The sequence below is a fragment of the Erythranthe guttata genome, chromosome 4 (assembly GCF_056151865.1).
Source record: "Erythranthe guttata isolate IM_541 chromosome 4, IM_541, whole genome shotgun sequence".
Taxonomy (NCBI): Eukaryota; Viridiplantae; Streptophyta; class Magnoliopsida; order Lamiales; family Phrymaceae; genus Erythranthe; species Erythranthe guttata.
In genome coordinates this window covers 2,922,653-2,949,763 of record NC_142536.1, presented here as the reverse complement: position 1 = coordinate 2,949,763, position 27,111 = coordinate 2,922,653, and the positions used below count along the sequence as shown (strand labels likewise).

The window sequence follows — 27,111 nt, the reverse complement described above, 5'->3', positions numbered from 1 at the left end:
CAGGCCCATTATCAGATTCCTTTTTGAGTATTTCTCCAAAGGGCCCACTTAAATTCAAATATAACAATTCAACCCATATTAATAAGAAAATTTGTAATTTGATTTAATTAATTATATAAGAAAATAAAATGAACAAGTAAAGAGGGAAAAAAAAAAGAGGAAAATGTAAGTGGAGAAACGATCGAGTAGATGTGTAATGGTTTGACCCAAAAGCTAAAGAAAGAGTTTATCAATTATCTCCTTTAAGAAACAAATTGGGGCAACCTCGGATTCTAAAAAAAGTAATTAACCTCCTCATTCTACATAATACATAAAAATAATAATAATTAAATAAATAAATGAAACGAAAGTCTTGCTCGAATGGAATATTATAGTATGAGTACTTTACTTGATTGAAATTTAAAAAAGTAAGGCAATGTTTGGAAGTGTTTTGGATCTTATTTTGATTTCATTTTGAGAAAATATGTTTTGGGGGAATAATTTGAGAATGAAAGTAATGTTTGTTTGTATTTTGGAAGGAGACAAAATACACTGTAGTAGTCAAATCATGTTTAAAGGTGTTAGAAAGAAGTATTTTTGAAGAAAAAAATTGAAAGATGAAGTGATGTTTATTTGTTTTTTAGTGAAGACATTTTTTACTGTAGAAGTCAAATCATTTTACTGTAGCAGTCACATCATGTCTGAAGGAGAGAGAAACTTTTGAAATTGTTTTGAGAAAATGATATGAAAAGTGTAATAAATCTCATTTTGTTTTGGGAAAACAATGAAAACAAAACAAAAATGGTTCCAAACATAGCCTAAGTGTCTGCTTTCTTGAATATTTTATATGGATATACTGGAAAGCATCAATCCTTATGCATTTCTTGTTTATATATATATATATATATATATATATATATATATATATATATATATATATATATATATATATATATATATATATATATATAATTTAGAAAAGAAAAAATAAATCAAAAATCTCAAAGCATCAATCCTCATTCCAAGAATTCATTGACGTGTGCATAAGATGATGATTGTGCTCATATTTTTATTTTGAAAAAAAAAAACACTAAATTATTGCATGGGTATATAAAATATCAAATGGGACATTATATTATTAATGTTACATGCGAATTGAATGTGTTATATATATATATATCCAAAATCTAGTAGTGACGAGGAATAGGTGAAGAGAAATATATATGTGCTTTTTCATAATCACAAATCACAAAGTACTAAATAAACAATAGATAATGAGAAATATATATGATTAGATTCCCTGTAAATAAAAAAATAATGTGAAAGTAATTAAATGATCACAGAAACCGCACGAGCCTTTCATTGGATTCCCTTACAATTGTTGGCCTACCCTCAGACATTTTTGTACCCCACAACCTGACACACTGGATATATATATAAACATTAAACAGTCCCCCAATAATATAAAGAAAAAGATAAAACAAATCTGACAACAATAATTTCATCTTTTAATTAATATTAATATTACAAAAAAAAAAAAAAAAAAAACAATCTAATTAATATAAATAAATTTCACCTCTTTTTTTTTTTTTTTTTTTTTTTTTTTGCTGTTTCCAGTCCAGAAACTGTGAATTTATGTGACAAAGTTGAGAAAATAGAGAGTGGAAATAGCAGAAAAATTAAAGAAGGCAGCAGGGCCACCATATATGCATACTAGAAAATCTCAACTGTAAAAGTAGAATCTTTTCTGTGTGAATTAGAAGACATTATTTTTGGTGGTGTAGTAATACTTATTTATATTTACTTCTTTTCAAAATAAATTAATTTCATTTAATTAACAGTATTTTGGACTTCTAACAAGCAAATTAATTAATTAATTAATTGATTGATTGATTGGATTTCAAGTTGGATAAAGTTGTTAGAATAGAAAATACATCAAGAATAGATAAAAGGAAGAAGCAAATTAAAAAGAAGCTATATTGAAAACCAGCAAACTAAACAAATTAATTAAAGTGGGAACATGAACATTAAACTAATAATAAGAAATTGTTGATCTACACACACACAAACACACAAATACACACACACACACTAGCTAGCTGTATCTATATGTGATTAGTGGTGATCAAATTGGAATACCACGGAGAGCAAAGTAGAAGAAGAGCTCAATATCCGGCGGCGCAAAATAGGGTACTGCCGTAACACTACTACTACTCCTCCTCATCAAAGAATAACTGCCGCCACTGCCACCTGTCACTATCCGTATCTTCTTCGGCGCCGGCGGGCAAGTCTTGATCTCCGGTATTCGAAACCTCTTGCTTTTCGGAGTCGAACAAACATTATTCCTATTACTATTACTATTACTATTGCCAGATACATCCACTTTCGCCACTTCTGGTGGCGGCTTGGCCGGAGATTTGGCCGGAGAAGCTAACAATACAACTGACTTCGCCGGAATATTCTCCGGCTTCTTGATCAGATGCTGCTTCTTGAAAAGGGTTTTTCTTCTACAAGATGGACCCATTATTACAACACTAAGGGGAGAAATTTAGCTGCTAAAAAGGAAAACCCTAAAAGCCTGCAATATAGCCATATATATATATATATAGCTTAGGTTTAACTAAACGACAAAATTAAACCAAAGGAAAACAAACTTGAACGGAAAGAAGCAAGACAACAATGGCGGCGGCTGTGAGTATGAATAATTATGAGAGGAATCCAAGGGGGAGAATTGAATTGAATTTCAATGTTTTATGTTTGATATATATATATATTTATATTTTATGGCGTGTGTTTATGTGCCATTTATATATGTGGAATGATGAATGGTTCGGGCAGGCTGCCCGCTGCCCCGGATATTTTTTAATGATTAAGGTTTTCTTAAATTAAGCAAAGCAGATTGTTCTAAAATTAGATAGATTGGAGAATTATAAATTAGATTCCACAATTTTAATTTATCCTTATTTAGTTATAATTCAATTTTGTTCGAATTGGCTAATTGTCAACTTATATATTAAATTTTTTAAGGCATGTTTTATTTTCCCACCCTTAAATTAAGTGCAAATTGGATATCAAAATGAATTAACCTCTGTCATTATTATTCTATTATTTTCACATTTAATTCTTTTATATAGATAAATTACAAATGAGATTAATTAGGTTTATTGAGTTTACTTTGTAGTGGATTTTTTTTTTTTTTTTTTAAATATTACTATTGAACATCCTCAAGGGTTTTTGGATAAGCTTATAAGCTGTTAAGTTAAGTTTATAAAATATCTAAGAGCTTATAAGCTCTTTCAAAGTGTTTGATAATTTAAAAAAATTAAAAATAAAAAAAATTAGCTGCTTGAGAGTTTTTCAGATATATATTAAAAAAATCGCATTTTTGTTTAAAATCTTATAATGAATAAAAATAGCTTATAAACTCTTTAAAATAAGTTAGAGACTTTAGAATAAGTTTAACCAAACGGACCCTTATCCACACTTATGAGATCATTTATTTAAGGTGTAGTCAGATAAGTTTTCATTGATTATACAAGTTGACAAGGATTAATGAAATTCCGACAATTTAACCCAATACCCTAGAAACAGTTAATAGGGAGTACTAAATTATCAATGCCATGTTCAGCTTAAATTGGGGGATTTAATTGATTAATCATGTTACCTTTCTTGTAAATGAATTAATTAATATTTACCTTGTATATAATTAATAAATCAAATAATTAGAGGACAATTAGGAACTTTGGATACCCTAGAGGCAAAATTCCAAAATTTGAATTAATTGACGAATAGCACACGTGCATCTTACACTGAATTTCTTGAGCTTTGGGATGCTAACTCATGCATGTGTGCTTCTGCTATATAATGTCAAATCTTGTGTCGTTTACAATTTATTTTATTTTAATTTTTGGTTAATTATACTCCTAACTAACATAATTAATCAATCCATTTTATATGTCATTTTAATGTTTTTTTTTTTGATAAGAATGTCATTTTAATGTTTGATTATAATTGTAAAGTGAAAAATAATTTGACATTATTTAAAAAAAAAAACAAATAACATGAAACATACGGAGTACTGTAGTATTTTTTTTTTTAAATGTATTTTTATATACACGTAATTAAATTATAAATGATAATCACTTGATTCGAATTAGTGAAATCATTCAGATTAGTGAAGAGTTCTTATGAAAATATTGTTCTAAAATCGGATCGTAATCGGTGAAATTCGAAAAATTGTTTTTGAATTTCAACCACTCAAGTTTGATTTTGTTGTCCTTGTAAATATTGTGAATAACACTACAGTCCTCAAAACTTTGGATTTAGTACTATTTCATCCTTGAAGTGAAATTTGTGGACTACTGAAATATTATTATTTTTGCATTAAAAAAAATTAAAAGCCTCTATGGTCAAAAAATTCTTGGCTTCAAATTATTATTCTGGTCAGAATTTCGACAAACACAAGTCGCATTTCTTTTGATTTAATTTTTTGGTGGGGCTGTCTTAATATATTATTCTTGAATTATCTGCTCATTACAGAAAATTTGAATCTTGAAACCTCGGCGTTCGAGAAAAAATAAGAATGGCGGGAGCTGTATCAGTTGTTGTGGTGGGTTCATCATCATCGTTAATTAATTCCAAGGCTTGCTTGTGCAATTTCAACGGTGGAGATTTGATGATTGTGCAGAGGCATTCGATTGGCTGGAAGAATGTAGCTCGTTTAAGGCCGTTGGATTTGTGCAGTTCGTTTCTTGATTATTCCTCCATGTCAGCTCTCTGGGTTGCAACTGCAAAGAAGAGAAAAAAACGGAGGGAAAATAATAAGAGTCTTGTGGTGGTGGATGAACTGGCTGGGCAGTATGAAGAAAACTTTGAGGATGTTAAAAAAGTAATTAGACAATTTATTTTATTAATTGTGTTTGATTCATGTAATATTTATTTATTTATTTATTCGGCAGCAAATCGTCGAATATTTCACGTATAAAGCTGTGAGGACCGTCTTGAATCAGCTCTACGAGATGAATCCTCTACAGTATCGATGGTTCTACAAGTAAGGACTTCGAGTTCGTTTATATCCGCGTATGCTCGATTCTCTTAAAAATAAATTATATGTTTGTTCTAAAATGTTTCTTGGCTACAGTTATATTGCGTCGAACGAACATGGTTATGGGAAGCGCTTCGTTCGCAATCTTGTGAAGGTAAAAACATCGTCTCTCGAGCCTATGGTTAATACAAACATCGTTAAAAATAAAATTGTTTTGTCACAGGACAAGTTGGACCTTGCGGAGAGAGTGATGATAACACGGCTTCACCTATACGGAAAATGGATTAAGGTTTGACAAACGAGCCAAACATCATTTCGTTACATTTGAAAGATGTTCGTCGTTGTATTTAAATTTATCGTATTATTATTTCTTCTACTTTAGAAATGCGATCACACAGAGATGTACGAGAGGATCTCGGATCAGAATCTGGAGTTGATGCGCGAGAGGCTTATGGAGACTGTAATATGGCCGTCCGATGATACTAACACAGAGACGATGGGATGAAAAAGGACGATAAAATCTGTATATATATTCATTAATGGTTATTTTATTTTTTTTTAATTGTAAAAAAATATTTTAAATTCTGATCTGTGTGAAGAAACACTGGTTCAATTTTGAATGCAACTGAAGTAGAACAAAACATTAGCTTGATGTAATAATGCCTTGAATATTAATAAAAAGGTTCAAACAAACAGTACATAAACTTGCTTTCTTTGCACTGTACAATATATATATATATAAAGCAAGTGCTTGGAAAATACACACTCCAGCTATGCACAATAAATCAACAATAATTATCCAGCTTTCGAAGAATCAAGATAATGCTCAATCGGAACTCAAAAATCTCATTCGACACCTCTGCATAATAAACTCGATCCTAGACCCTTGGGATAAAATAATACCTGTTACAAAATTGGTAAACAAAAAGAAAGCCTTCCTTCAAATCTGAAATTCGATGCGTCGAATATGTATACACTCATGTTAATGCATCACCAAACATCATTAATTGTCCAAGAGCCATCCTTGCTCGAAGCTACAACACAAAAAAAAAAACAAGAAAATTAATAAAAAAATCAATTCAGATACTTGTAATCGAAACCCTAATCAAGATACGTGGGAAAATTCTTCACCTTTACATCGAGGCAAGGATCGTTGACCATATTCTTTAGTTGAGAGACTATGCCGGCACTCCAAAGTTCGGTAACTCGAGTGGATGTATCTGGAGAATTGGGCAGTGTAAGGTTTATAAGGGTCCAAACAGTAGCTGTTCTTAATCGGCTGTCACTGCTCTGCAATGATTTGATCATTAGGGTTTCTGAGTCATTGCCAGCTCGTGTGAGAAGTTGGGTCATTACTGCTTTCTTATGAAGCTCGTTTCCAGAAGCCACATTGCTCAGGGTGTACATACCCTGTATGAGAAAAAAACATTGGGCATTATTATATATTGTGATTTTACTGTAAGCAGAGGCGAAAGATATGAATCTGAAAGTGATTTTTTAAAATTCTATCTCCATTCTTTTTCAACTTCTACAGTATTCTATCATGTTTCTAATTATATCAAATTTGCACTGAAATATACCTGAAACCAAAATATATATATATATATATATATATATATATAAATATATATATATATATATATAAATATATATATATATATATATATACACACACACAAATATTAGTACTACATAACCCCGTCCAAATCTAGGGAAAAAAATGCTTACTTGAATAAGAACTTCCGCTTTTGAAGTGCTTTGTAATTGCTTTCCAATAGCATGTACAAGATCGCCGTCTTCCCCAATCACATAGTTGACTGAGTTTAGAGTACCATCGACAAGATTGCGAGTCAAAGACAAGGCTTGCTCTTGGACAGAAGCCTCAGGGTCTGTGCCATGATCAATACATCAGCGGATGCTGAATCGAGCAAAATTTTTTTTTTAAAGTAAGATCCTTTACATTGATGTTGAGTTCTTACTTACCACTAATGAGGCTTGCTAGTGTCGCTGATGTCAGTTCCGAGAGAATTTCTTCTTTACATCTGCTGCTTACGTGGAATGCTAAATTCTTTAAGGCCCACACTGCGCTAACTCTAATTGCCGATTCCATTGACTTGGAAAGCACTACCAGGTGTCTTAAAATTCCACATTTCATAAATAATGATTTGTCTGCCGTAAAATCGACCACCATGTTGCAGAGAGCACCCAAAGCAGCAACCTGTAATAGGTATGAATTAAAGGAAGACATATCCAGATATGATATAAGTTTTTAAAATCTATTACAAGCCAATTAAAGGATATATAGACTTTGATGCCAAATGCTCCAAAAACCTACTTAAGTTGCATGCTTCCACATCAGTTTATAATTAACACAATTCCACATTCTCTCATCTCATACTCCTTATTCTGGACTTGTTATCACCTATAACACATACCCATGTTTAGGTTTTACTATCCCTCTACAATAAGCTGGAACAGATACCGACATACCATGATGTATAAACGGCTTTTTAAAAGCCTAATCCTGTTGTAAAATGTTCATTCAAGTGATTCTCAGTACTAGATCAATCATAAACGGGATTCTGAACATGGACGGGCGAAATAAAAACTTCTGAGTACAGCTTTGTTTATTGCAGTAATGCACCAAATAAAATGGCATAACTGGTTTCCAATGATCTAGTCGAGAAAAATAATGAACAGTGTGATATGGTTTGAACTTATCCGAGCTTAATGGTAACACGATTACCTTTAGGAAACTAAAAAGTTATCATTTAATTATAAACACGAGCATTTTTCATATCGTTTTTTTTAATGCACTAGGAAATTTACATCTGAAAAAAGGAACAGTGGTAAAAATGTCTATCAGCTGTTTACTGCTGGGTTTGCAACTTCAGTAGAAATCTAGAACCATATGAATTCAAGGTTGGATATGATTATATAGGGGTGAAGAAGCAGAGGAAGATAGTAGAAACAAAATATACCTGGACAGGAGTACTGGAGTCCCACAAACGCTGAACCAACGGAACAGCAATAGCTTCATTCATAAATTTACCTGCACTTAAATTCTGAACAGTATTTTAGCAAAGAACAAAACAGATAAGAATGATAATCTGGAACCCTATATCCAAATTCATGAAGCAAACCTTGACAGAGCGAGAAGCATTCTTCAAAAATATGCAGGTCGCAGCGCGCACTTCAGCACTATCATGAACTAGTGCTTCTGTAATAAAATTTAACACCTACATGCAAGAGTAGGTTACTAATGAGAAATAAGTACTAATCACAAAAGTAATATATAACTATGAGCATATTGAAACGTTTCTACTATTAATAATGCAAATTATGGATAATACTCTTCCCTAGGTTAGCCAAAAAAAAAGTATCAGTTATGTATTGCAAATAAAATACTCATGCTACTAAAGACGAATCCATTTAGGGGAAAATCAGGCTTGTTAGTCTAGAACTGAAATTACTGAAGGATGGCTTAGGGACCCAATAAGATATAAATGTAGATTTCAAAATGAACCACCATAAGAAGTACACTAAAGGTTTAGCAGAGAATAGGTGACTTGTTAGAAAAAAAGACCTCAAGAGATTTCAGTCAAATGACGCATGTTAACTGATGTACATAAGATATAAGATGGAGAGAAAACAATAACAAAATGGCAATAGCATGTCAGTTCACCATAATGGAAACCGAGGAAATAGCCACATACCCAATATGATGATTCCCATGAAACAACTAACCTTTGAATCGAGTACCCTATCCCTGCAGCATTCCAACTCTGAGCAAAGATCACCCAGGGCTAAAAAAGTTCCTTGCAAACGTTTGGCTTGAAAAGAAACCGAATTTAAATTCTCGCATAAGTTGTCAATGACATTTGCATCAAAGGCTATTTTTTGCATATCCTCTTTTTCAGTAATCAAACTAGACAAGACAAAGGGCGCTTCGTCTCCAACTTGACCGGGATCACCAAGAAGCTCAAGTAATACTAATACCAGCGTGCTCTTAATTCCTGAATCTTGAAGATAAGACGTAGAAGTATTTCTTATGCTGATCAAACACATACATGCTAACAATCTTGTTCGAGGATGCTTATCCTTTATCAGTTCAATCACAAGATTGAGTGCCCTTCCACTTTCAGGCCCCATGAACTTTGAAGCAACTTCCGGATTTCCCTTGATCACAGCAGCCAGAGATTCTAAACTAGCATCTTTCTGACTTATCGAACCTCCGAGGAGACTTACAAGCCTTTTTATAATGCCAGCTTCACTCAATGCCAGCTGCTCCAAAGTTGACTGGCAAGAATGCGTAATAATACTCGCACCAAGACTAGTTACATTCTCATTCTTACTATTCAATAATGACAGCAGGAATTCCATGTTTTTCTCTTGAAGAAAATCGTACTTTGGTGCCAATTTTGACTGATAAATCAACTTAAGAGAACGAGCACCAGCATCGGCAACCTGCAGGATAGTTTCAAAGTGTATCAGGATTTCGTATAACCTTGTATCTACAGCCAAATAGATCCATTGTATTCCAAGAAATCTATGATGTTAACAATATCACACCTCGACTTTTTTACCATTTAAATTGACTGGGCAAAAAGGAAGATACATGACTTATTATATTCGATACAAACCAGAGTAAGCCTTCACGGCAGCTTCCGCAATCGTCACCGTCTACTTATAAATCATCTACAGTATTGATTACACGTTGCTTGGGATTAACTCCATTTCCCAAATCAGGCCAACAATTACTTCATCAATCAAATTATACATAAATACCTTTACTGCTCATACCAAAAAGTAACTAAGTGTCCCAAATAAAGAGAGAGAAAGTTAAAAGAAAGTAAAAAAAAAGCCTAAGAAATCTTGCAATTTCCAAAAGTTGAACCAAATTAATACTTCTACCACCCAGAAACACATAGAAAACAACATAAAAACAGAAAGGAACTAAAATTCCCCAGTTATTAAGAAGAATTGAAGACTACCTTCTCATTGAGATGAGAAATAAGAGTGAGTAAAAGAGGAAATGCTCCAGCATCCAAAACAGCCTTAACTCCAGCATCCAATCCACATGCAAAGCTCCCGATCGCCGCGGCGGATTGAATCAACACGGAATCGTGGAATTCACGGCTGTCCCCAATACACCCCTGCGCGGAAGCGGCGGAGGAGAGAATGGAGACCACAGAGGGCACGGCGCCGAGCTTCAAGTAGGCTATCTTCTTCGTACGATTACCAATTATCTGGTTCTTCAAATCCCTCAGCGATTTGAGCTTAGCCTCGTACGGAATGTTAGCTGAGTTCAGGCGTCCGATCAAGCCCTCGGGACGGCCGGGGTGATTCGAGGTGGCGGAGGTGGGCATCGTCGCTGAATTTCTACGGGGGGGATGAAAATTGAAAAAAACGGCGAGGCGGCGGGAGGAATGTGAGGTGGGGCCGAGCCGCCGCGGCGGAGGTGGAGGACGGGGTGGCCTTGAAGATGATGGTTTGAGGTTTGTGTTTGATGGTGTCCTCTGCAGTTGATGATTGGGAACTGAACCTAAAATCGTGTTTTCCTGTAATTGCTCAATTACTGGTGGGACCCATTTTTTTTTTTTTTTTTTTTTTTTTTTGCAAATTTAGATACTACTACTCACATACATACATTTAGAGAAAATGTGTAAATATTGAAAATAGAGAGGAATATTTATAAATGTATTATATAAATATATATAAGTTTTTATTTATGTAGAATTTTTTTTATATAGTCCGTTACAAATATATTCCAAATATCGACTATTAATTTGCAATTAATCATTAAATTGTGTAAATAATTAAAAAAACAATAAAAATATTCGAAAATTTGTTGTTTAAACATGTTTCTAACTTCTCAAAAATTGTAAAATGACTCATAGAATGTCCATCAGGTGTTCTTGTGTGTCGGACTCGCACGTGTTCGAAACGCGGTTACGTTAACAAGTTGAAATTTTCGTACTACATAGCAGGGTACTAAAAAAATGTATCATTAAGAAATACTTGTGCAAATTTTTACACTAATGTAATTTTTCAACATTGTTAGACCCTCTTGGGGAGTTAGTTGTTTACATTGAATGATTATTAACCGTAAATAAGATTAAATAAATATTCACTAATTACATATACACATGAATGTGTGTTATGTGCAGATATACGATTAACAAACGGTCAGAGTAAATAATCTATTGTAGCATAGAATCTTCCCTCTCCAAACAGGGATAATTTTAGCCCTTTGTTATCTATTTTCTTTTTACATATATTCGGTTATGATTTGTTATAAACGAAATGGTAAATGACAAATATACCCTCTTCACTTACTAAACCCTTGCCATTTTCAGGACCATTTGGTCATTTCGTGACAAGTTGGACTACATTAACTGTATCCTAAACCAAATGCAGCAATATAATTGGTCAAAGAAAAATTATTTTTTATCATAAATATTTCTACACCCTCTAAAAATAAAAATAAAAACATAAAATCAACTTCTGAGGAATTTCCATGGCCCTGTTCCAGTCCCAATTCTGCAATTAAAATACACAACCAAACATTACTTAGCCATAAAACCTAAAATTAATTAATTAATTAATTTACAACTTTTTTTATTAAAAAAATATAAAATAAATAAATAAGACTTACCTCCAAAATCCAGCTAATGCTCTTAAACTCATGTAGATAGTAAGTGCAATCCAGATTCCAACATATCCATTACTTGATGAAAGAATGAACAATGCTATAATGCTAATTATAGCCACTATTACCTGCATGCATGCATGTAATCAATTATATATATATAACAATGAAATTTGTTGCCTTTAATTAACTTCGTTTACTTCGATTTACGAAGAGTCCGTAAAATATATTATACCATCGAGAATGCTGAGTAGGCGAAATCGGATGCTCCGAAGTTGACACCGTCGAAAACGAAGGCTAATGCGTTGATCGGCTGAGTTGCTGCAACAAACTGCAGCATGATAACAAGTGAATTAGATTATTGGTTATGACTTACGGGGGTCCTAAAATTAAAATAATTACCGGAATGCCAACGCCAATAAGGCGAAGAACTTCAGCATCTTTGGTGAATATTCTCGCTCCGAAATGTAGTCCGAATCCGAGGAATAGAGCTAGAACCAAACCTAGAGCTAACCCTAACTGCAGTTGTAATATAATGTTGGGATTTAAAAAAATGTATTAAAAGAGTTATGTAAAAGTAAAATAAAAAATAAAAAAATAACCTGCAAAACTCGGGATGCTGTGAGAGTCGCCCAATCGTAGTCGTTTCTTGCAAATGCACTTGCAAGTATTGCCTGAAATATATGAAGTACGAAATCAAGAAAACGAAAACAAAGAATAACAGAGTAATTAATTTATAAGTGGTAAAAGAAAATTCGAAGACGCCCGATTTTTAATTTTTTTACCCTAATAAAAACGGTCTTATTTTTTTTTTTAAATTAAATAACCTGTCCAGCAACGGCTAATCCATCGGCTAAAAGAGAAGTAGCAAGCCAAACTTGCAAGCACACTTGAAAAGCCGCCATTTCTGTGGACCCCATTCGTGCAGCCATTGATGCAGCTAGTGTTACGCAAAATGTCACCGCTATAACTCTCGTGAGTAATAGAAAACCTACATTGCAAAATTTTGAAACTATACAATAAGGTTTTTACGAATTTTGAAGAAAATAAAAAGCCGGTTTTTTTAAGGTTGGTCTAACCGTTTTTAAGAAATCGACCGAATTGGAGATATTTGAGTGTAGGTGGTATGAGATCAACTTGTTCCTTTAATCTCCAAAATAGTATACCTGAAATCAAATATCTGAAACAGAATCCATAATTAAATAAAAAATATTTATATAAATAAAATTATAATATGATGGTAAACTTACTGAGAGATAACATGTGCAATAGCAGCGCCTCTAACTTCCATCTTGAAAACGAAGATAAATATCGGGTCCAATACTATGTTCGCTACATCTCCGAACACTGAAAAAAATTTCGTACAACAAATCGACAAAATTGTTTAGATTTTTTTTAAAACATGTTTCTTTTTTTTAGGAAATTAAATGGAATATGCTTCTTGCCTGTTGCAAAAAGAGGAGTTTTCGTGTCTTTAAGTCCACGAAAGACACCTTGCATGGCCAACGATAAAAGAACCGCCGGTGCACCGAGTGATCTCAGTTTCAAATACTCTTGTGCAGGATACAACATCTCCGAATCCTGCGAACCAAATAAATAACAATTCGATATAAAAAACGAGAAATTCAAAAAAATAAAAAACTTTTCTTTTTTTGAACTTACTGATTTGACTCCCATGAAACTTAGTAGAGGTTTGGCAGCAAGAATTAGAAACACAGCTTGGATAATTCCAAGAACGCCACCGATGATTAAGGCGGAAGATGCTGATGGAATATTCTTCTTCCTCTGCTCGTCCTTTGCTATATCGAAGCTTTTACTTGTTTGCTCTAAATTATTATACATCTTTTGATCACCTAAATCTTATGCCATGTTGATGTATTAGTGAACGATAAAATTGTCCGGAAAGAAATTTGTGGAGAATTTTAGTATTACCATTTAGTGGTATTAGCATATCTTTTTCACTGTCCAGAGTGAGACCGTTCTCCAAGGTTTCGATTTCTTTAATAGTATCGTGTGGGCCCGCGTCTGTGATTGTGTCTTCTTCGGCGACGAAAGAGGTTGTGACACTTACGAGAGGGAAAATTGCGATTCTTGATACTTGATTGAACAGAGCAATCGAAACTCCCACAGCAGCTAGTTCAATTGGACCTGTTTGGAATATAATGGATATATATAAATTCAAATGAAGATAAAGGGTACAAAGATGTGTGTAAAGTTTTTGTACCGATTTGGCCGATAAATGCTGTGTCGACGAGTGAGGCAATAGGATCGGCTGTCAAAGCGAGCGCGGCTGGGAAGGCGATTCTTGCTATTTCCATACCGAGTTCATCCAGTTTAAACACTGATCTGCCAACCACAAAAAACGAAAAAGGAGTCGAATTAAATGATTTCAGTACGAAAGGCGACGAAAAAGGAGTTGATATATATACCTCAAATCCTTAAAGCAAATGGAGACGGGCGTGCTCCGATTATCCGAAAATGTACCATCTTCTAATTTATCCGTCATAACTGTAAAAAGAATTAGACGATTATTCGATGGTTGATGATCACACAAATTCCTCAAGTTCATAACATCTCTCTCTCTCTCTCTCTCTCTCTCTCTCTCTCTCTCTCTCTCTCTCTCTCTCTCAGAGACAGTTCAATGCAATGATGATAAAAAGTAAAATGAGTTTCAAGCAATAATTGGACGCCAAAAATAATCAATAAAAATTTCTAAACTTCACCACTCAAAATCTAAGTAAATAGTGACCATATATAGATCAAAAGGTGGTATATATTATAATCACACACACACACACACACACACACACAAAAAAAAGGAATCGAATTAATAAAGAATTTCACCTTTATAAAAAGTCTGTAATAGTATTCTTGGAATAGTTTTCAAATAGTAACAAGACCTACAGCAAGAAGCCGCAGCACTATGAACGGTGTATATATATTATCATAAAAACACACACACAGTAAGTGGTGTTTTATTCTTGAAGAGTGTAAGGAGTTTTCATTCTCATAAAATTTATTACATACAATCATTAATTCGGAAAAGGAAAAAAAATTAAAAAGTTTATGCTGAGTTGTACATTTCAAGACTTCACCTTTTTAATTAAACATCATTTGCCATATCTTTATTTCTGGTCCAGAAAATTTAATTATTTCATAGGTGGAGAGCAAATTGCAAAATGTTTTGTCATCAAGTGGGTTGTTGACACGTGTCCTATCAATTTCCAAATGTGCAACAGAGGTTCTTCTCTGTTTTGATTTATTGACATGAATATGTACCTGTTGTGGAAGGACTCTCTTTCATAAGCAAAACTCAATCTTCCAATATTCACCTGCTCTTTTTATTTTTCTTTATTATTATTATTATTATTATTTTAATTTATAAATAAAATCTTATATATATTTAAAATCATGAGCTATGAGAATTTAGTAACTGTAAACAACACTCAAAAACTCAAAAACAGTGACAAATAATTGAGGTATTTATTTACCTTCCAGCATGTGAACAGTTGCAGCTTTAAACAGTGACAAATAACTTATGCTACATGATCACATGCAATAAAATCCCATTTTTTTTAATTAATTTTATGTAATAACTATTTGATATATGATGACTTCATAAGGTAAAACGGTTACACTTCAAAAAATATATAAGAAGCACAGAATATAAAATTAAAAAAAATAATAAAATAAAATAATGTTGATGATCTAGTAAGACTCCCAATTAGAACATGTTAAGATAAGATAACGACTCTTTTGTTCCAATTCTTTCATAATGGTTACTTTTTAAGTGTCGTGATATCTTTTCTTTTTAATTTAAAGTTAGTTTATCATCTCAATTGGGGTGATTGGTATCTCCACATTCTATTATTTTTTTAATATATAAATTAATCCCAATATTATATGGGATTTTTATGCAAAAGTCCCCAACCAAGCATGTTTATTATTCTAGGTTTAGGGGACATATCTCTTTTACCAATAAGCCCATCCCTTTAATATTTATTATAACTAAAGGAAACATTCATGTATATCCCAATATTACCCTCAACTAGACCTGACCACCGGTTCGGTTAGAACCGGAACCGGAACCGGAACCGAACCGGGGTCAACGGTTTTAGAACCGAACCGGAACCGGTTTGACCGGAACCGGAACCGGAACCGAAAAAACCGGTTCGGTTCCGGTTCCTCATTTTTGGAACCGGGAACCGACGGTTAGAACCGCGGTTCTAACCGTTTGAACCGGTTTTTTAAAAAAAAAATATATATATATTAATTTTCTCTCTCTCTCTATATATGTATGTCTGTGTATATATATTTATATCTATATATATATATATATAATATCTCTCTCTCTATATATATATATATATATATATATATATATATATATATATATATATATATATATATATATATATATATATATATATATATATATATATATATACTTCTCTGTATGTATATATATATATATATATCTATATCTATATATATATCTATCTGTATGTATATCTCTCTCTCTCTCTCTCTCTCTCTCTATATATATATATATATATATATATATATATATATATATATATATATATATTTAAGTATTAAGAAAAAAAAATTACGTATTTAAAAAAAAATTATTATTTTTAAATATAAACACTTTAAAAAAAACTATTTTTAAAAGTTTTTTTTTAAGTTTTTTTTAAGTTATATATATATATATATATATATATATATATATATATATATATATATATATATATATATATATATATATAAAATAAATAAAAAATATTATTAAGAACCGAACGGTTCTACGGTTCTAACCGGGAACCGAACCGGAACCGAACCGGAACCGGTTAGGAACCGAACCGCAAGGAACCGGATTTTTTCGGTTCGGTTCCGGTTCCTCCAAAATCGGAACCGGAACCGGCGGTTTGGAACCGGAACCGGAACCGAACCGAACCGTGGCCAGGTCTACCCTCAACCATTTATACCCAATTCTTAATTGTAATCCAAATTAATCAATTTTGTCCATAAAAGTTCAATTTTGACCACAAAAATTCAATTTTGACTTTTTTTTGGAGTATAATTTAATATGCTCCAATTTCATCCTTAACTTAATTTAATCTCAATTTGACCCCAAATTTCACAAATTATTAAATTTTGACCCAAAAATTTTTTTTTTTCAAAAAATATTTTTTTTTTCAAAAACTTTTTTTTTGCCGCCGGATTCCGGCGGTCAACGCCGGTCTCCGGCGTTGACTTTTTTAATTTTTTTTTTTTTTTTTTTTTTTCTTTCTTCCAGATTTTTTCGCCGGTTTCCAGCGTTGACCGGCGGTCAACGCCGGTCTCCGGCGTTGACTTTTTTTTTTTTTTTTTTTTTTTTTTGCTTTTTTCTTTTTTTTTTCTTTTCTTTTCTTCCGGATTTTTTCGCCGGTTTCCGGCGGTCTCTTTTTTTAGTGTTTTTTTAAGTTTTTTGTTTTGTTTTGTTTGGTTTGTTTTGTTTTTCCACGTCCGCCGCTAAACGTTGACCGTAATTGTGCTGTCACTGACAGTAAATTAACGTAATTATACTGTCAATGATAGTTAATTAACGTAATTGTACTGCCGTTGACATTACATTTATGTAATTGTGTTGCCGTTAACAGTAAATTAATGCAATATTATATTTTTTTTTTTTTTTTTTTTTGATTTGTTGACAAGTCAACGTAATTATATTACTGTCGTTGACAGTAAAATAACTGTAAACACAATAATATTACTGTCAACAACATCAATATTATTATTTTTTTGTGGTGTTTGTATTAATATTACTGTCTATTATTGTAATATTACTGTAAACACAATAATATTACTGTGGTTGACGGTAATATTACTGTTTGTTATAGTAATATTCCTGTCAACCACATCAATATTATTCTTTTGTTTGGATATTTTGTTTGTTTGAGTTATTCACGGAGTAACGTAATAATATTACTGTCTACTATTGTAATATTACTGTTGCTATAGTAATATTACTGTCACTCACAGTAATATTAATTCTTTTGGTTTTTTTTATTTTGTTTACATTTGTTGAACGGACAACATAGTAATATTACTTTATTATACAATAATAATGAATTTTGTTGTGTTAATATTAATGTGCTAGAGATTAATATAGCAATATCACTGTGTTAAACTATAGTTTAGTTATTTTTACTGTGTTTAACAGTAATATAGTTAATATTACTGTCATTCAAAGCATTATTGTTGTTTAAACGGAAAAAAAAGTTACAGAAAAAAAAATTAAAAAAAAAATAAAATAAAAAAAATAAAATAAAGTCAACGCCGGAGACCGGTGTTTACCGCCGGTCAACGCCGGAATCCGGAAAAAAAATCCGGAAGAAAAAAAAAAAAAAAAAAAAAAAAAAAAAATTAAAAGTCAACGCCGGAGACCGGCGTTGACCGCCGGTCAACGCCGGAATCCGGAAAAAAAAAACCAGAAAAAAAAAAAAAAAAAAAAAAAAAAAAAAAAAGTCAACGCCGGAATCCGGCGGAAAAAAAAAGTTTTTGAAAAAAAAAAATTTGTGAAAAAAAAAAAGTTTTGGGTCAAAATTGAATAATTTGTGAAATTTGGGGTCAAATTGAAGTTAAATTAAGTTAAGGATGAAATTGGAGCATATAAAAGTAAGAGGGGTTATTTTAGTCCTTTACATAAATCTGGACCATGTGTGGACTTATTGGTAAAGGAGAATATTGTCTGGATCTCTTTATGAATAAGTTCCCACTGATGGGCTTATTTGTAATATGCCCATATTATATTATATATATATATATATAGGTGCCACACACACACACACACACACACACAAAGTTGTTGAATAGGCAGATTCAATATACAAAAAAATTGAAGTACCAACTCTAATTTCGAGCTACAAATGGACTCATGTGTACATTCTCAAGTCTCTCCCTACGCTCCCTCTAAGCTACTAAAATCTCGATTCAATTTCGAAAAAATAAAGAAAATTGTAACAAACGGGGGAGGGGAACAAGATCGTACGCACCGCAGGTCTACCACAAGCCGATAGCCTTCCACCACAGCCCTCCAACACCGAGCCAGATCACAAGATTAACGATGGAGATCAAGAATCCATACCCCCACCACTTGCCTAGCGGCACATAGCCAGCACCGTAAAAAACGGGGGCCGATCCAATCCCGTAATGAGTAATACCACCCATTAGATTGGACACGAATGCCAGCACACAAGCACCTAAGTAAGGTGGAGTACCCAATGCGGTGGCCACAGATAAGAATGCGGTGAACATGGCCCCTATATGGGCGGCACCGCTAGCGAAGAAATAGTGGGAGTAGAAGTATAGGAGAACAAGAACACCGAACGATAGCTGCCATGAGAGACCTAATCCACCAACAAACTGCAACAAAAGGCAAAAGAAAATTTTGCACCATATTATTACTCAATCAACTTTCTTGATAAACAATGTTGTAAGAGATCGAACTCCCACATTTGAAATACGAACTCCGTTTACGTTGTTCCTTGAAGCACTAAACCCTAATCAACTCAAGAAAGCTAATTCTTAGATTCTTGATTTACTCTTTGCCTATCCATTTCAGAATTCAACCACATATAGTGATTCGGGTTTTAACCCTTTTTTTTCTTTTCTGAATTTGCTATTAAATCTAATTTTTTGCGCTTTTCTTAACCGGTGAATCTACCATCATAACTAGGGCATGTTAACGGACTAAATAAGACAATATAAATTTAGAAGTAAATATACCTGTACGACAGTTTGGCTGAACCAGGAAATAAGACCGTATTTGTTTAGATAACCAGCCATTGCAATGAGTGCAGCAAACCAAGTGAGAGTGTCCCAAGCAACCGATTCAGCTAAGCATTCCTTCCACGTGACAACTCCCGTTATAAGCAGCACAGATAATCCAAGAATCGCCGCTGTAACTGCATCCACATTCAGCACACTTCCAGATATCCACAGCCCCACCTAATAATAAAAACAGTCAGCAAAATGCATTCTCAACACGACAAACAAGCCATACAAAATATGCGTTGCTTATCGCCACAAAACTCGTTTTCTTGAATCTGCAGTTTTGTAACACAATCGAGTTTATATATATATATATATATATATATATATATATGCATATACCGTGAGAAGCAGAGTTCCAGCCATGATGATCTCGTTTTTCGACATGGGCCCCATTTTCTCCAACTTCTCCTTAGCGAGCTTAGGCGCATCGGGGCTACTTTTAACCGTTGGAGGATATATAATGTATAACAAAAATGGCACCACGATTAGTGAAACGAGTCCAGGGACGATTGCAGCTTTAGCCCAATCCATCCAACCAATCGACATGTTTATCGTGCTTAGTGTCAAGTTGGCTGCCAATGGATTTGCAGCCATACCAGTTAAAAACATGGCGGATGAAATCACCGATGTTTGGAAACACGTCAGCATAAGCCAAGAACCGAGTTTTTCCTCTGTGCCGTCACCTACATTGCTGCCACAGGCAACACAGAGGGATTTGACCAACGGCAGGAAGATTCCACCAGCTCTGGCGGACACCGAGGGGATCGCCGGAGCCAAAAGGGCTTCACTGAAAACCAGACTGTAACCTAACCCTAGGGAAGAGCTGCCGAATAAGGAGACGAATTGGTAGGCGATTCTGTTGCCTAATCCGGTTTTGATGAACCCTCGGGCGAAGAAGAAGGCGAGTGCAATCAGCCACGGGATGGGATCGCCGAAGGCTGAGAATGCGGCGGCGAAGGTGAGGGTTTTTGTGAGGACGCAGGCTCCGAGGCCCATCAGCGCGACGGCGCCGAGCGGCAGTGGCTGGGTGATGATTCCGACGATGGTGGCGAGGAAGATGGAGAGCAGCTGCCACGCGACGCGCGATACGCCCTCCGGCGCGGGGAGGAACCACAGGATGACCCCCGTCGCGATGGAGGCGATGAGGGGTTTCATGGCGGCGCCCTGCCATGGCTGCGGCGGAGCTGGCGGAGACGACGGCGGCGGCGCTGCGGCGGCGGCGGCAATCGGGTTGCGGTTAGGGGCGGGAAGCGAGAATGCGGGGTTCTGGTTGGCGAAAGGAATTCGATCATGGCTGTGTGGGTTGATAGAATTGGTGATGCTGCTCTTGACGAGGGTTCTAAGTCTGTGAGTGAGGTGGAGGGATTTGGGGGTGGCGGGCCGCCGGGGTTTTGGCGTGGAGAGAGGGCGGAAGCGGAGGTTTAGGGAGGAGGTGACGGCGAACGACGCCATCTTCTAGACGGCGGTTCTGTTGTGGTGGAGGAGGTGCCGCCGGTGGTAAAAAAAGGTCGGAGTTTCCAGTTTCTGTAAATTCAGCTAGTGTATATATCTGTGTGTGTGTGTGTGTGTAATTATCGATTGTATGGATGTGAATGTGAAGCGTTGGATTTGAATCCAACGGCGGAAATGTGGCCTGGAATATACGGTCTGGGATGAGTGGAGAAGATGATCCTGTACAAAATGATTTTTTGGTCCTTTTCAGGCTGATTGGTGCTAATTTACGCATGGCGCATCCCCGAACCGTTACGTCTTCCACGTGGAGCCCAACCATTGGCTGGAATGCCCCCTTCTAGTTCCAGTCTGTTCAAATCAGAGAATGAGGGGGTGGTGCTAACGTGAGCCGAAAATAAACTGGAAATCGAAATGATACGTTAAAATGACTAAAAAGGGCTTGAAGAAATTGGGCAAGACGAAGAATGTGGTTGAGGATGGAGTGGTAGTGGCTGTCATTTTCTGCCCTTTGAAAACAACCAAAGGTCCATTTCAACATTTTTTCTCTCTCTCTCTCTCTCTCTCTCTATATATATATATATACATTTTCTATACAACTCCAACCCTTTCCAATACTTAAGAGGCCTATTTATAATTGATTTTTCTTCATTTAATTTATCTCTAAATTGATGCAATTAGTCTTCTCGTTTAATACCATAATTTAGCAGTTTTAATACTAAATCTAGTACAGAGAACCGGACATCTTACTTATTAACTAATTCGTTAGTTAATACTTAGTAGAAAATTCCATGATCTAAATTAATTTAGTTACGAGTAGTTGCGACTGTAATAAGTAAACTAATATGAACTAGCCAAGACAAGATAGCATGTTAGTAAGGATATTATACATATGATCTGGTTATGGGTTCGAGACACCAAAAAATGAATTTGGGAACCGATAATTATCTTTCTTTAAAAATAAAAATAAAACACTGTTTGGGCTAAACCATATCCAAGATATTATTTATCTTTGGACCTGAATTTGGTGTGACCTCTATGTTATTGCCGTGCTGGCCCATCTTCATGGGATTTTCACAATTAAAAACATACTTCCAGGACTATTTTATAAGTTTTCATTTTATTTAGTAGTTAGTAATGTGTATTGGAGTTAGGCCCAACATGCTCAAATTGGCCCATTTAGAGTAAAAATCCAATTAGAATTTTTAATTACTCTTAATTACATTCAGTTTGTCTCACGTTGGTTTTTAACCAAAAAACTACATCAAACGCCACCTATAAATGTGTTATCATTCACATAACATAACAAGGTATGCACTATTCAGGTAATTAATTAATATTAGTTACTTATATTGTGATAGTTTTCTAACTTGAGCGTTGGAGGACAATCGTTGGGCCACCCCGCTGTGTCTATGTTTGGAAGCATTTTTGTTTTGTTTTCATTGTTTCCCCAAAACAAAATGGGATTTATTACACTTTTCAAATCATTTTCTCAAAACAATTTCAAAAGTTTCTCTCTCCTTCAGACATGATGTGACTGCTACAGTAAAATGATTTGACTGCTATAGTAAAAAATGTCTTCACTAAAAAACAAATAAACATCACTTCATCTTTCAATTTTTTTCTTCAAAAATATTTTTTTCTAACACCTTTAAACATGATTTGACTGCTACAGTGTATTTTGTCTCCTTCCAAAATACAAACAAACATTACTTTCATTCTCAAATTATTTCCCCAAAACATATTTCCTCAAAATGAAATCAAAATAAGATCCAAAACGCTTCCAAACATTGCCCTAGTGTTTTCAACTGTTTTGTAGATTAACAAGTGAAGCCGTAGCTTTGACAACCTCGAACGCGTGGCAGTAACTCTCGACATTCTTCCCTTGTGGGCTCAAAGACTCTTGGGTTGCTCAATAGACATTTGAGCAGCATAAGTTAGATTTTGTGATCGATCGATTTATTTATTTGAGCATCTACAACACCTTCTCTTCGGTTCAGCCGATTGTTTGGCTGAATGAGCGAGCAGACGGGAGTTTTTCTTTCAAAAATATAAATAAAAAAACATTCCAAGGATAAAATAGAAGAAGCTATGATCATGCTCAAGGCTCAAGAAGGAAATCCAACAAATATTATTGAGAAACTAGTATTAATCGACACACTTGAGCGTTTGGGATTGTCTTATCACTTCGATCAAGAAATCGAAAGCCAACTCCAACAAATATTCGTCAACTTCCATCAAGATTATCAAGAAGAGTATGATTTGTTCACCACTGCACTTGGATTTCGTTTGCTCAGGCAACATCGCCACCGCACCTCTTCTAGTAAGTTCCCTTTTTTATATATACATGCCGCTATTCATTTGGATAAATGTGAGTATGACAAACTAATTGATACGATTATAACGAATTAATTGAACAGGCGTCTTCGACAAGTTTAAGGGAGAAGAGAACAAATCGTTCAGAGAAACCCTAGAAAGTGATGGTAAGGGATTGTTGAGCTTGCATGAAGCTGCACACTTGAGGATTCATGGCGAAGGAATCTTGGACGAGGCTTTGGCATTCACAACACATCATCTCAATCTTATGTTAGATGATCCAAAACTATTATTAGAGTCTCCATTACTTGCAGAACAAGTGACACGGGCCCTACAAAACCCCCTTCATAGGAGCGTTCCAAGAATCGAAGCCCGTCATTATATATCATTGTACGAGAAAGACGAATCAAGAAATGACCTACTTCTCAAACTAGCGAAATTGGATTTCAATTATGTGCAGAATATGCACAAGCAAGAACTCTCTCAACTCTCAAGGTGATATCATGTTATATATATATATATATATATATATATATATATATATATATATATATATATATATATATATATATATATATATATATATATATATATATATATATATATATATATATATATATATATATATATAGTTCTTGTTAATTAGTCTTAATATTTATTTTTCACTTATAATCAACTTAAAGGTGGTGGAAGGAACTTGACCTGATGTCGGGACTGTCATACGCGAGAGCTAGATTGGTGGAGGGCTTTGTTTGGGCTTCGTCGCTCCATTTTGAACCTCAGTACTCTAGTTGTCGAATAGCAGCTACTAAAATCGTACAAATGCTTACACTTATAGATGACACATACGATAACTATGCTACACTTGAAGAAGCTGACCTTTTCACTAAGCTTTTTCAAAGGTAGGTAGGTACACATATGCATGTCTCCTTATTGAGATATATTGGAAGAACAATTTATTTTGGTTTTCGGGATTTATATATAATATATGTATGTTTGATATTAATTCGGGCAGGTGGAATATTGATGAGATGGATGAAATCCCAGATTGTATGGTAACTATATGCAGATTTAGTTTCAATATATACGCCGAGCACGAACTCGAAGCGGCCGAACTAGGAAAATCATTTGCAGTTCCTTATGCCATACAAACTGTAAGGAGTACTAACTAAACTGTTGCATGCATGTATGCATGCCTCTAAGTAACATGTCGGTGGTTAATTATTCGAACGAATGAATAAATTAGGTGAAAGAAATTTGTAGCGCTTACAACAAAGGTCTAAAGTGGGGTATGGGAAGAAACGTGCCTACGTTTGAAGAGTACATGATGAATACGGTGATCACGAGCTGCCTCTACGTGTTTAGCTCTATCATGATCCCGGGTATGAACTCCGTTTCTTCAAAAGAAACGATCGATTGGCTGATGAGTCAGCCTCAAATAGTTATAGCTTCGGCTAAGGTGTGCCGGTTGATGGACGACTTGGGCAGCTATCAAGTAAGTAAATAATTATAATATCATTTAGTTTACCAATCTAGCGTGATTATTCATATTCGTAACTAAATTACTTGTAATTTCTCCGATTTTTTTTCGGGATTTGACGGTGAAGCGCGAGAGGAAGGGGGGAAAAGTTCTGACGGGGGTGGATTTTTACATGAAACAGCACGGTGTGTCCGTGGAAGAGACGACGAGTAAGTTTGTCGAACTAATTGAGGATGGATGGAAGGAATTGAATCGAGAATGGATGAATAGATCGGAAAATAACAATTCGATACCAAAGGATATATTGGAGATTATTCTCAACTACGCTCGAGTAGCGGATTCACATTATCGGAGTGGCGACGACGGGTTTGCGAAACCTCAAGTGATGTCACCACACATTGCTGCTCTCTTTGTGGAACCCCTAATCATCTGATCTCACTATGATTACTCGAAACAGTTTTCGACGTTGATTCTTTCTCGAGTTGTTATTATTATTCGAAAGATTTAATTTTTATTTTATTTTTTTATTTTTGTTTTGGGTTTTAAGAGATTTAGATGGGAACATGGTTAAAATGAACAATAATATATGGATAATTTAATTCCCTAAGAATATGAAAATTCATTTTCACGAACCTTTCAAACTCTGTAATTTGTGGCTGAAATCAAATCGAAGCACTCCATAATCAACCTTTCTTCCTTTTGCAACTGCAACCAGATAAAAATCCCAATGTATTCAGCGATAAATCGGAATATAATCAACCAGAATGAAGAAATTAAAGAAACAAAAATAAGCTGAATACCCTAATTAAGTACACCCATTGCACAGTGAGAGAATCGTACCCCCAATACTCGTGCCCTCGACGGAGCTTGACGCCGCCTAGTGGCTTTCCCGATCTTCTGCAACGGAGCTAACGGCGGTCGACGGACCGGCGAACTGAGTGGTGGGAGAGAGAGGCAGTCCAAATTAAGAATTGGGGGGAAACGGGATTGGAAAAATTGGAATAAATAGAAGATGTACGGATTTATTGCACTCAAAGCCCTAATATTTTCTCTGATTACTAAAAAGCTCCCCGTATTATTTTTTATTATAAAATAACCCCAATGAATCGTTTTCTTTTAGCAAATTATTACCCCTAAAAAAGTAAAAACTCACTTTTTAAGAGTTATGTGATAAAAAGAAAAGCATTGTGAGGGGATTTTTGCGAATATTTATAACACGAGGAGTTTTCTAATAATTTAATAAAACTCATGGTTACTAAATGCAATAAACTCCACATTAATAACTCAAAAGATTTTGTAAAATATACTTATAATAAGATAATATTTCAATGTGTCTAAACTCTAATCACAAAAACTGCATATCAGTGCTCGTGCAGTTTGTAACATAATTTGAATTTCTCAAAACAAAATTTAAAAAAAAATATTGTTAATTAGGTACTCTACAAAGTTTCTCGGCGGATCCAACTAATTAGGTGACAAGTGTTAATGCACATTGTACATCAAACCAATAATATGATTAGATGTGTTATTAAAGAAATTAGGTAAAAATGTTAATGCATATTGTACAAATGGTTATGTGATTAGACGTATAACCCACTAAAACGACGTTGAACAAGTTATCCTTTTTCCCATAATTATGTATTAATTGATACTACTTTAGTATATTACACTTGGTTTATTCATGGCATTTTCCACGATCGGCTATTTAGGTCGCCTACTCCCTTTTGTTCGCATCTCACGGGCTTTAAACGAGCCGCGCAGCTTGACCGGTGGCGAAGAGCCCTAGCTGGACTTTCATCTGAACCGCTTTCTCCGGGCCCACTTCGCTTATCATGACCCATTTTGATCATTCCCTCCTCTTAAGCCCTGCGATATGCGGGCTTGGCCCATCCTTTTATCGGGCTTATCTCTAGCAAAACCAGCCTCCATCAAATAATAAATATATATATATAAATAAATAAATAAAAAAAAAAAAGGAAAATTGTCATAATGATGTTATTCACGTCGAGAAGTGGTAGTTGGGAGTTGAGCACAAGTGAATTATAGCATTAATTGAGGAGATTAGCTGTATTTTTGATGGCACTATCTACATACATGCATGGGGTTTGAAAGAGAGATACGATTTTGTCTGCTTATCCTTATTTAAATTATTGTCTCATCTTTTCACTCAATTAAATTAAATGCAACAATTATTTCCCTAAAAATATGAAATGCACATAAACGTGAGTTATATAACGTACACGAGTACTGTGTTTCGCCACACCCAGTGAAGATTACGCTGGGTGTTTTTTTATGATTCATCTACACAGGGGCGTAGCCATGCCTATGGCTGGGGTGGCCCTCGTCGCCCCAAGATTTTTTTTTAGGCTGTTT

At 34.6% G+C, this 27,111-nt stretch overlaps 5 protein-coding genes across 10 annotated transcripts; 2 read left to right on the top strand and 3 right to left on the bottom strand.

Moving 5' to 3' along the window:
• Positions 1–4,475: 4,475 nt before the first annotated feature.
• Positions 4,476–5,727, top strand: LOC105949834 (chaperonin-like RbcX protein 2, chloroplastic). The gene is made up of 5 exons (XM_012973173.2): positions 4,476–4,867; positions 4,938–5,029; positions 5,120–5,177; positions 5,247–5,312; positions 5,406–5,727. Exons 1-5 carry the CDS (start codon positions 4,562–4,564, stop codon positions 5,526–5,528), a joined length of 645 nt encoding a protein of 214 aa, XP_012828627.2. The 5' UTR covers positions 4,476–4,561; the 3' UTR covers positions 5,529–5,727.
• LOC105949739 (ARM repeat superfamily protein) lies at positions 5,672–10,576 on the bottom strand. The gene is made up of 8 exons (XM_012973080.2): positions 10,018–10,576; positions 8,771–9,490; positions 8,167–8,262; positions 8,005–8,088; positions 7,007–7,241; positions 6,752–6,912; positions 6,155–6,433; positions 5,672–6,057 (listed from the first exon to the last, which is right to left on the bottom strand). Exons 1-8 carry the CDS (start codon positions 10,390–10,392, stop codon positions 6,001–6,003), a joined length of 2,007 nt encoding a protein of 668 aa, XP_012828534.1. The 5' UTR covers positions 10,393–10,576; the 3' UTR covers positions 5,672–6,000.
• A 642-nt stretch (positions 10,577–11,218) lies between these two features.
• Positions 11,219–14,784, bottom strand: LOC105949932 (MATE efflux family protein). Of its 4 annotated transcripts, none has more exons than XM_012973409.2 (14): positions 14,520–14,784; positions 14,105–14,183; positions 13,900–14,021; positions 13,608–13,823; positions 13,338–13,534; positions 13,121–13,256; positions 12,926–13,022; positions 12,755–12,855; positions 12,503–12,666; positions 12,278–12,349; positions 12,078–12,194; positions 11,911–12,006; positions 11,682–11,803; positions 11,219–11,566 (listed from the first exon to the last, which is right to left on the bottom strand). In XM_012973409.2, the coding sequence occupies exons 2-14, from the start codon at positions 14,179–14,181 to the stop codon at positions 11,524–11,526; spliced, it is 1,560 nt and encodes a 519-aa protein (XP_012828863.2). In that variant the 5' UTR covers positions 14,182–14,183; positions 14,520–14,784; the 3' UTR covers positions 11,219–11,523. The 4 variants fall into 4 exon arrangements, with proteins under 4 accessions (XP_012828863.2, XP_088672548.1, XP_012828728.2 ...); XM_088816422.1 differs by having other exon boundaries at positions 13,338–13,528; positions 14,520–14,746; XM_012973274.2 differs by lacking the exon at positions 14,520–14,784 and having other exon boundaries at positions 14,105–14,410.
• Positions 14,785–18,522: 3,738 nt separating this feature from the next.
• On the bottom strand, positions 18,523–25,910 carry LOC105950156 (dicarboxylate transporter 1, chloroplastic). Of its 3 annotated transcripts, none has more exons than XM_088816419.1 (5): positions 25,539–25,910; positions 25,372–25,443; positions 19,833–21,293; positions 19,446–19,667; positions 18,523–19,082 (listed from the first exon to the last, which is right to left on the bottom strand). In XM_088816419.1, exons 3-5 carry the CDS (start codon positions 20,943–20,945, stop codon positions 18,720–18,722), a joined length of 1,698 nt encoding a protein of 565 aa, XP_088672545.1. In that variant the 5' UTR covers positions 20,946–21,293; positions 25,372–25,443; positions 25,539–25,910; the 3' UTR covers positions 18,523–18,719. The 3 variants fall into 3 exon arrangements, with proteins under 3 accessions (XP_088672545.1, XP_088672546.1, XP_012828970.2); XM_088816420.1 differs by having other exon boundaries at positions 25,579–25,711; XM_012973516.2 differs by lacking the exons at positions 25,372–25,443; positions 25,539–25,910 and having other exon boundaries at positions 19,833–21,596.
• Positions 22,943–25,367, top strand: LOC105956334 (gamma-curcumene synthase-like). Its single transcript, XM_088816421.1, has 6 exons — positions 22,943–23,265; positions 23,363–23,753; positions 23,942–24,160; positions 24,274–24,412; positions 24,505–24,753; positions 24,866–25,367. Exons 1-6 carry the CDS (start codon positions 23,034–23,036, stop codon positions 25,169–25,171), a joined length of 1,536 nt encoding a protein of 511 aa, XP_088672547.1. The 5' UTR covers positions 22,943–23,033; the 3' UTR covers positions 25,172–25,367.
• Positions 25,911–27,111: the final 1,201 nt, after the last annotated feature.